This window comes from Aspergillus thermomutatus (assembly GCF_002237265.1).
Source record: "Aspergillus thermomutatus strain HMR AF 39 chromosome Unknown NODE_160, whole genome shotgun sequence".
NCBI classification, from domain to species: Eukaryota; Fungi; Ascomycota; class Eurotiomycetes; order Eurotiales; family Aspergillaceae; genus Aspergillus; species Aspergillus thermomutatus.
In genome coordinates this window covers 60084-69430 of record NW_020798209.1, presented here as the reverse complement: position 1 = coordinate 69430, position 9347 = coordinate 60084, and the positions used below count along the sequence as shown (strand labels likewise).

Sequence of the window (9347 nt, the reverse complement as noted above, 5' to 3'; positions counted from 1 at the left end):
ACCCCAGACGCCCCATTGTGCACCCCGCCCGGTCCCAGATCCGACGGCGACGGCCCATAATCCGGATCACCCAATGCGTCCGCCCCCGCGCCATCCCGCACGGCGCTGTCGGAGCGATCGCTATCGGACCCTTCGCTGGAGTCCGGCGGAGGGGGTCTCGCCTCGACAACCACCGACACAGGCTGGTGGTGCGAGTTCTGGCCCATACGCAGATTCGGCGAGAGGGTAGGCAGGGTGTTCTGCTGGGACCGCGACATCATGGACGGCAGCCATCGGAGCTGAGGCATCTGGAACGACGAGGGCGAGGAGGACGGAGCCGTATGATCGATTCGAGGGCCGGCCGCAGCAGTCGCGGTGTTGTGGTGATGATGATGAGTGTTGGAGCCTGTCGTCCCATGCCAGGGATACATTGACATGATGATGTCTGGTGGGCGAGGGGGGGACCCAGAGGCAGGAGAGGAGCTCTAATCTGGGTGACGAGAGGGCTTAATGAGCTCCTCTTTCTGGTAGTCCCTTTCTCGCTATTGCGTGAAACTGACAAACACTGGATAGATGCGATGAGATATGAAAAATCACCAGTTGCTTTTGCAAATTTTGCATGTTTTGGAAGGTTGAGAACGGGCGAGTTTTTGCTTTCATCTAGGTACTGAGGGAGCGGGTCCATGCGTGACGGTAATTTTCATCCCCCGCCAAAATATAATACGTGGTAGAGGCATTATTACAAGACCTCTTTTCATGAATGTTTTGCAATCAAATGATGTTCTAATATGAACTCAACAAACGCGCAAGATGCTCTATAATGAGGAAGAGAGGTTGACTAATGCATTTACAATTTCAGGGGATATTGATTGTACAGATGTGGCTCATCCAGGTAAAGCAGGCTTCCAACACCATTGCAACATGACACTTTTGCTCGCCCTTCCCGGGAACCACAAGGCAGATACATCTATGAGCACCGTAACAAGTAGGAAATCACACCGGAGACCCAGTAATACAAGATGATGAACATGCCAGCAGAAGATAAAATACAGAGTAAAGCCAAAGAGGAAATGTATCACTAGCCCATCCGTCTACCGTCTTCGGAGATACCAGGCAAACGCAGCTGTACTGATATTCTCATTGAAGGGGGTTGGCACCTCTGTGCGGCCTGGCCGCGCCACGGGATGCCGGAGGTACACGGCTGCGCAGATGTTGTGGTTGACCTCCAGGTATCGGGGGATGAAGGCGAAAGCACTCATGTAGTCGCGTGGTCGCCAAGGGGTAGCGTAGGGCTTGCTGTGGTCGATCGGATTATCGCGCATCTGAATCAGCGCCCGCCGGAGCACTTCGAATTCCTCCTCTGTGAGCTCTGATGTGTCCACCTCTTCATCGGGGTTCTGAGCCGCCTTCTGGAAAGCTTCGGAAAGCTTGTCGCTGGGCTGGTTCTCGGCAGCAGATGTCGCGGTAGTAGTAGTAGTGGCGTCTGTTGATTCGGGAGCGGTGGTCGACGTTTGCTCTGCGGGCGTAGATGAAGTCTCCTCTGATTCCTTGCCTCCCTTCTTCTTCTCGGCTTTCTTGGCCTTCAGCAAGGTGATGAGCTCAGAGAACTGAGACTCGAGGTTATCGGCCAAGACGGTGCTGGATTCGGAACGAGACAGCACTCTCCGGACGGCCTTCTGAAAGCCGCGCAGTTCCTGCTTGCGCTTGGCGGGGAGAACGTCCTTGTTGCTGGACATGATCGTCTTGGCCTGAGTGAGCAGCGTCTTCAATGTTTCCTTCGGGTCATCCTTTTGCTGATCCTGGGCTGCTGTTGTCTCCGACTCGTCCTTCTTGTCCTCCGTCTCTGCAGCCGCACCCTCCGCCTCTGTTTCGCCCTCGTTCGACTCTGCCGACTTTCTCCTGGCGACACGGGACTCTCGACGTTCAAACTTGTCCTTGGGGGCACCGGTAGCATACATGACGCGCTCCGGTTCAACCTGGAAAAGATCGCCAGGATTCAGGAGGTAACCGGGGTATCTCATCTATTTCAGTGACAATGTCAGCCGCCAAATCCGGCAAGACGAGATCACCACAAGATGAAGAAGCAATACCTTCTTGCCATTAACCGTCACCGCACCGTGCACAACGAATTGCCGCGCCTGCCGAGTACTGCTAGCGAACATGGCCCGGAAGATGGCGACATCCAGCCGACGCTCTAGAGGAGCAAAAGTCATCTGTGTAAAGGGTGTCAAGGATGTCTGGTCCTTGGCCCCGGCTGTGTCATCGCCGTTCCCTTCAGACTCCAGGCCCGCTCCTCGACCGGCGGACATTGCAGAGCCGTCATCGCTGGCCAATTTCTTGGGGCTCATGGGCACGACGCTACGGATGCGGCGCGTGAACATCCGTGCCCATTGACTTTCGCGGACCTGTTCACCATGGTATGCTCGGGCGACGGACTTGGCAGTCCATTTCTGTTGGAAGAAGGTCCGGGATGCGGTGGGAGGGGCGCGGAATCGACTCAGGTTGAACAAATTATATTTGCTCCATGATTGTCGGATTTTCTAGTACCAAGCTCCATTAGGATTTTTTCAACCGATAAAGGGGATGTTGTTATCTTGGTAATATCGGGTGAACAGGAATGACATACCGCCTTGCTCAACGGCGTAGTAGCCCTGTTCCTCATGATGGAGAGTGTGCCGTTGGAATTGACCTGCAACGAATCCTCCTTCAGTATCAACGATGAGCGGACTGAGACCCCAAAACTTCACAAGAGGCACGTGATGTACGTATCACATGATATTTAGCTTTCTGCCTTAGCCATCAGGCATAAAGGACCAGCGAGCACCTGCCCTGCGATTGGCGGGAAGCACCTCGCTTAGTACTAGCGTTGGAGCCCGGATCCACAGCAACTTATATAAGGCCGCTTCCCCCTCTGCCCTTTTACTTTTTTCTTCTTTCTTTTCTTCATACTTACCTTGTTTGGGTGGCTGCGATCAAGAAGGCGGTCCACCACGGATTGGTCCCTGCATTGCACAGCGCGGCGGAACAATCCGTTCAACGGCCTTCGGGTCATTGACAGGCGTATTCTTTGGCACTTTCCACCCTGTGGATCATTCTCTTTTCATCATTTCTTCGCCTTGCGCGGGGGTATGGAGAAGAGAGGTGGGAACTTGGAACCTTAGATAGCTTTTATCATAGAATCAGTAAAACCTTGCGTGTCTGAAACACTTGTTTCTTGTCATGTACGTACGGAGTGGTACAGTACTTCCAGGAAATGGTGTTACCACCTACATCTTTCATCTTTTTTCCCATTTCCTGCGACAAAAACCAGAGCATATTCCACCAACAAAACCGGAGATGTGTATAAAAACCTTGTTTCTCGTAGTATACCATTTATTGAACTGACATGTGTTCAAAAATAGCACAAAGTGGTCTTGAATCCGGTGTTGAGCTCGAAAATGTCTCTCCATCTCAATCCGATGACCGAAACTATATACAGTGGCTTGCACAATTACCCTGCCCACCTTTAATTTTCCAGATTCATTCCCAAACCCTATGCCAAGAAGTCTAGTACGTATATAGTTAGGCGATCTGCGCCAAGTCCTGAAACTTTACACGGAAAAAGGTAACTAGGTAATGAACAATCCATGACAAAGGGCAATCGTAAAAAGACGGTATCTACTTGAAAAGGCTGTTCTTGCTATGGTGTCCTTATTTCGTCCTCTCCTCGCATAATCAACTTCCATGTACTGTAGGTCAACCAGCCATAATCAAGGAAATGGCACCACATCTATCACCGTCAAAAATCCAGCTTATCTGTGACTTGACAAGCAGTGGGATGTCTATATCCAAGACTGCTGACACTGCTGAATGCAGCAAGCAGGCAGTCAAATGTATCTGCTCCAACCTCAGTTCGCCTAGAGCACCGCCAATTCAAGTCAGGCGGATGAGAATTATCACGCCACCTATGTTGGAAGCTCTATGCGATCACCTTCTTAAGAAGCCAGGTCTGTACTGTACTTAGATGAGATGGCCATTTCCCTCTGGGACAAGTTCAACCTTCAGGTGACAACTAGCAGCATAAGCAGGGCGCTTTCTTCAATTAGTTGGTCTAAAAAGACAATTCAGCAGAGAGCAAAAGAACAGAACCCTGATCTACAAGACAAGTATTTTCATGAGATCTCTGAATTTAAGTCATATCACTTAGTCTATGTCAATGAATCAGGATGGAATCATCCTGTCCCGCATTTGTAAAGGCACAACAGATGCTGCTGTCTTTGAGGATTTTATCAAACAGCTCCTTGAGCATTGTGGGAAATACCCGGCCAAAAAGTCTATTCTTATGATGGACAATGCTTCCTTCCATCATTCTGAGCGGATACAGCAGTTATGCTCAGAGAAAGGAGTCAAGATGGTGTATCTACCACCGTATTCACCGGATTTGAATCTAATTCACTTTCAGCATGCAGGTGTCATTATCGATGAAGTCTAGCTGAGACGTTGTGTAGATGTACTATACAGTACAGTGTCGTGGGTCTATAGCTGCAAGAGAATACAGAAATGTCATTGGGTCATTATGCCCATGGGATCTGATCACCCATGGTTGCGACCTGGGTTATCTGTCTTAGACAAGAAGAATATAGTTGTCTGACCGACACCTATTTACACGACGCTTCCAACAGGAATAGAACAGCTGATGCTTCGACTTCACCACCGCAGCAGTTCACCAATATAGCAATCATTTCTTTAACTTCGCCATTATCCTATTGTCCGTCTCTTCCCCACGGGTAAAACCCGTTTACAAGTTGGCGATATTGTGTCTCCAATGGTCCGAGCTCTAGGGGCTTAAATTCACTACGACTAGTTAGATTCCTGACAGAGGATGTTGCAGAGGGGGTCCCTCACAGCTTTTGGTTAACCCTGAAGAACTCAAAAGGCAAAGTTTGCATGTCGGGGGCGTTGTTTCGATAGTTAATGTCAATAGTAATATGGAAATGCCGTCGAGGTTCGGGCTGGGGGGGGCTCCGCGTGAACAAAATAATTGTCTTGGGAAGTTCTATCGTAACCAGAAGACGAGAGGAAATGCTGGGAGATCCTGATTATTTCCTGTGGTGAACTGTTGTCAAACTCTCTCGAGCGGAGCCTTAAAACAATGCGTTTTGGTGAATCCATCCTCGAGTTTGGGCGAAGATTACCCTAGGGTGGCTTTGGTCCAAGTTTCTCTGTGAGCTGTCATGTAGAGTTGTGTACACTCAGGGTCTAGTGTGTTCAACGGCTTAGGGCTTGGATAAAAATATCTGGGAGTCAGGATGGGCAGGGTAATTGTGCAAGCCACTGTACTGTAGTTTGCTCAGAGCTGTTAACTCTGTGACGGTCATCACCGACATTCCCCCGCTAGCATGATTTTGTTTTCATTTTCTTATTTCCGAGTTTGATCCTATAGCCAAGCTCCTTCGGCAGGATTCTAAAGGACACAGTTTGAGATGTTGCTGCTTTTACGTGTGTGCAGCACAATGATGCGCGGAATGGTCTGCTCAGGGGATGCTCACGATGAGCCCTGATAAGCTATAATAAGAATTCAAGATAAGCTTGGATAAGGATAAGGCCTGCATCGATTGAGGCTGTCCCTCTTGTTCTGCACAGTCCTGAGACATACCACCGTCCATCACCCACTAAACGGTGGTACACTGCATTTTCACTTGACAGGGCCACGAGGAGATTCAACCAGAAAAGACACTGCAAAGTCGCTAAAAATGCTAGATTGGAATGAAGCCATTGCTAAACCCTTATATGCAAGTAATTAATCATACAAAAATAGACCGTTGCACCGCCATACCCTTCTAAGGCTTCCCGTAGGTGTAGGGCCGGTCAATAACCATCTCCTTGACCGTCGGCAACCGAGCTCGACCCTTTCCGAATTCCACGGCCATCGCCATAACCTCTCTCCACCGCAATCCCGGCGCAATCTTACCCGAGATGGTGTTGGGCGTCAACGTGTCACTGTTAATGGGAACCAGAGCGGCACGGCCGAGAATAGCCTCAAGAGCCTGCTGAGCGAACGAGACAGCCTCCTTGGCATCAGAAGGAACACCCGTCTCATCGAGCTTGAGAATCTCCAAGCGGGGCAGCTGCCCCTTGAGGTAGTTGATGATGTTGGGGTTGCGGGCACCGCCACCGCACATGTAGACAGCGGCTATCTTGTCGATATCGATGTTGAAGTTGGGGAAGAAAGTGCGGTACTGCTTGACGATGTTCTGGGCGGTGATGCGGGTGATGGTGGCGACGGTGTCGTACTTGCTCATGCCCAGAGCCAAGCACTCGTCGATGATCTCCTGGGCCTCGTTGTCGCCGAATGTCTCACGACCTGTCGTCTTGGGAGGCAGGTGGTTGCAGTACTTATTGTTGTCGAGGAACTTGTCGACGACTGCCTGGTTGACAGTACCCTGCGCACCCCACTCGCCATCGCGGTCATACTCCATCTCGCCGTTGGTGAAGTAGCGCATCGCGGCGTCGATGAACATGTTGCCCGGGCCGCAGTCCCAGTCGACCATGGCGTCGACGCCACCCTCGCTGTCGGGTGGAATGACGCAGAGGTTAGCGATACCGCCGATATTCTGGCAGATGCGCCATTCGGTGGGGTGGTGAAGAAGGAGACCATCGATCAAAGCGACAAGAGGTGCACCCTGGCGGCCGACCGCCTGTTCAGCCATGCGGAAGTCGGTGACTGTAGTGATGCCGGTCAAGCCGCTGATGACCGTTCCCTCGCCAAGGCAGAAGGCGGAGCGGGTCTCGCCCTCCTCGGGCATGGAGAGAAGCCAGATAGTCTGACCGTGGGAGCCGATGAGGTCGATGCTGTTAATGGGGACGTTGTGCTTCTCACAGAAGAGCTTGACGGTCTCGCCGAACATGGTACCGAGCTGGACGTTCAGCTGGGACATGAGGGAGGGAGTGGTTTTCGTTTCGCGGAGCATGGTGAGGACGGGCTTTTTGATGTACTGAGGGATGGAGATCTCGTCGTACTGTACAAGGGCGATTTGTCAGTTCCACTGAAGCTGAATCATAAAAGACCACTAGAGAGCTGTCGTACCTTGAGGATCTCCATGTGCAAAGGAGCTTCAGGAGAAGCCTGGCGATAACGAACAAGGGCGCAGTCAATGCCGTCCATGGCCGTACCGCTGTTCATTCCCATGACTGTGATGTCGAGGGTACCATCGGCGACACAACGGTGAGGGCCGTTGACGTGAGCAGCGCCATTGGGCTCAGAAAATTCCACTGAAGTGACCATTTTTGTAATGTGTATATACAAGATTGAAACTCAATGATTTGGATTCCAACAGTAATGCAGAGGAGCGAAGAACCGCTTCATATACCTTTGGAAATCTAACCCCCATTCCTGCTGGACAGCCAAGAAGACCCCACTAACCCCTCATAATCCAAAAGCGTGCGGTCATGCGCACGAGAAAATGTTGAGAAGTGAGGATTCGGGATGCACTTGCGAGCTCCATCCCGATTCCGAGGCCGACATTGCAAGCCAGAATTGCCTAATTGGGTATCTTCGAGACGAGGTGCACAGACCGTCCCATCCCCGGGATTGCGAAAACCTGGAGAGCCATTTAAGCGTCAGTCTCAGGCCGTTTAACCTCCCTAGATCGGGGAGGCAGCAGCCGAGGTCCTCCCGTATTCGCGTCGAGGGGTTTCATAGATGGTGGTCAGACTCAGCGGATCCCGAGCTCTGCGACTTTTTCTGGTGACCAGGTGGGGACGATCCTTGCAATTTGTCTTGGAAGAAGAATACATAAAGAGTCCCCTAAGTCTGCTGTCACTGCTTCCTTAGCTTTTGAGACCTTGACCTTATCCAGTCGGATCTGTCAGAGTCATATCGTCATGCCTTCCGCCACCATGAACGCTCAACAAGTCCGTGCAGTTTGGACGTCAGACCAGGGGTCAATGGCTAAACAGACGGCCGAGACCCGATGGCCCAAAATCATCCAGGGCACCATCGACGACATTGGCGAAACAGCCGCCGCGGAGGATGTTGACGGCCAGAAGAGAGCGGAGAGCATAGCCATTCAGATTGCCCTGAAGGACATCAAGAAAGGCATTGAACAGAATAAGCCCCTCACGTACGTACTTCTTCTCCAAGAACCAGAACACAGGGACTCACGGCGCTTCAGACCCCTGCCAGATGACGGCAAGCTCGATATTCAAGAGTGGAACAAGCAGCTGGCTGCCATTGGCGAGTGCAGTTGGACCAACTGCCCTTGGCTCTTTGGAGAGTGCTACATGTACAGGTACGACGACTATTGCTGCAAAGATCGGATCGAGGAATTGCGCTGAAAAATCCCTCCAGAAGCATCCAGAGGATCCTGAACTCCTCCAAACACTGGCAGAACTACGATGTTTTCAAGCGCCAGAAAGACTCTACCTTTGTCAAGTCGAGAGCCGCAGTCGAGGAGCTCGCCAGCCGTTATATGCAGATCGTTGCCGATACTCAACTCGCCCAAAAGGAGAGCAAGGAAGAGGCCAAGAAGTTGCTGTTTATCGAGATGACGGAGATCGCCCTGTGGGGAAACGCCACAGACCTGTCACTCCTCGCTAACCTGACCCTGGAGGACTTGCAAAACCTGCAGGGCCGTGAGGCCATCCAGAAGAGCCAGCGGAACATCGTCGACAACGACACTGACGACGTCTGGACCTATCTTCAGCGCACTGCCGGTCAGGCTAGTCGCCAGATTGACATTGTCCTCGACAACGCTGGCTTCGAGTTCTTCACTGATGTGCTCTATGCCGCTTATCTTTTGGACGCAGGCATTGCTACCTCGGTCAGACTGCATACCAAGGAGTTCCCGTGGTTCGTCAGCGATGTCATTCCCCCGGATGTCGAATCGCTGTTCGAGCATCTTGATTCCTCCGAATGCTTCCCAGGTCGCGAGTATCTCGACCAACTCATCCCGAGACTCCGCAAGTTCTTCCAGTCGGGCGCCATCGCGACCACTAGCGACCCCTTCTGGACGACGCCGTTCTCATTCCACGAGATGCCATCCAAGGCACCCGCCCTCTTCAAGGAGCTCCAGAACAGCTACTTGGTCATCTTCAAGGGCGACCTCAACTACCGCAAACTGACCAGGGATGGGCTGTGGCCTCACACCACCACATACGAGGAGGCTCTGGGTCCCCTAGGCAAGCAGAGCGGCGTCAAAATCTTGGCCCTTCGCACGAACAAGTCCGACGTTTGCGTTGGTGTCCCGACCCAGAGCAAGGTTGACGCGTTAAACGAGGAGGCGCCCGGTGGTGCCTGGATCCAGAACGGAAAGTATGCCGTGGTATCGTTCAATGAGGGTCGATGATTTCCTTTGTCGCATAGATAAATGCCCTTTACTTTTGATGTG

The 9347-nt window shown here is 51.8% G+C and overlaps 3 protein-coding genes across 3 annotated transcripts; 1 reads left to right on the top strand and 2 right to left on the bottom strand.

The window, feature by feature from the left end:
- Positions 1-1070: 1070 nt before the first annotated feature.
- Positions 1071-2641, bottom strand: CDV56_106816 (mitochondrial 37S ribosomal protein uS4m; the record flags this gene model as incomplete). Its single annotated transcript, XM_026760435.1, has 3 exons — positions 1071-2000; positions 2070-2519; positions 2606-2641. 3 exons carry the CDS (start codon positions 2639-2641, stop codon positions 1071-1073), a joined length of 1416 nt encoding a protein of 471 aa, XP_026612710.1.
- Positions 2642-5798: 3157 nt separating this feature from the next.
- Positions 5799-7243, bottom strand: CDV56_106562 (UPF0075 family protein; the record flags this gene model as incomplete). The annotated part of the gene is made up of 2 exons (XM_026760181.1): positions 5799-6977; positions 7046-7243. 2 exons carry the CDS (start codon positions 7241-7243, stop codon positions 5799-5801), a joined length of 1377 nt encoding a protein of 458 aa, XP_026612709.1.
- Positions 7244-7857: 614 nt separating this feature from the next.
- CDV56_106423 (damage-control phosphatase ARMT1 family protein) lies at positions 7858-9305 on the top strand (the record flags this gene model as incomplete). The annotated part of the gene is made up of 3 exons (XM_026760042.1): positions 7858-8081; positions 8133-8249; positions 8309-9305. 3 exons carry the CDS (start codon positions 7858-7860, stop codon positions 9303-9305), a joined length of 1338 nt encoding a protein of 445 aa, XP_026612708.1.
- Between the last annotated feature and the right edge of the window lie 42 nt (positions 9306-9347).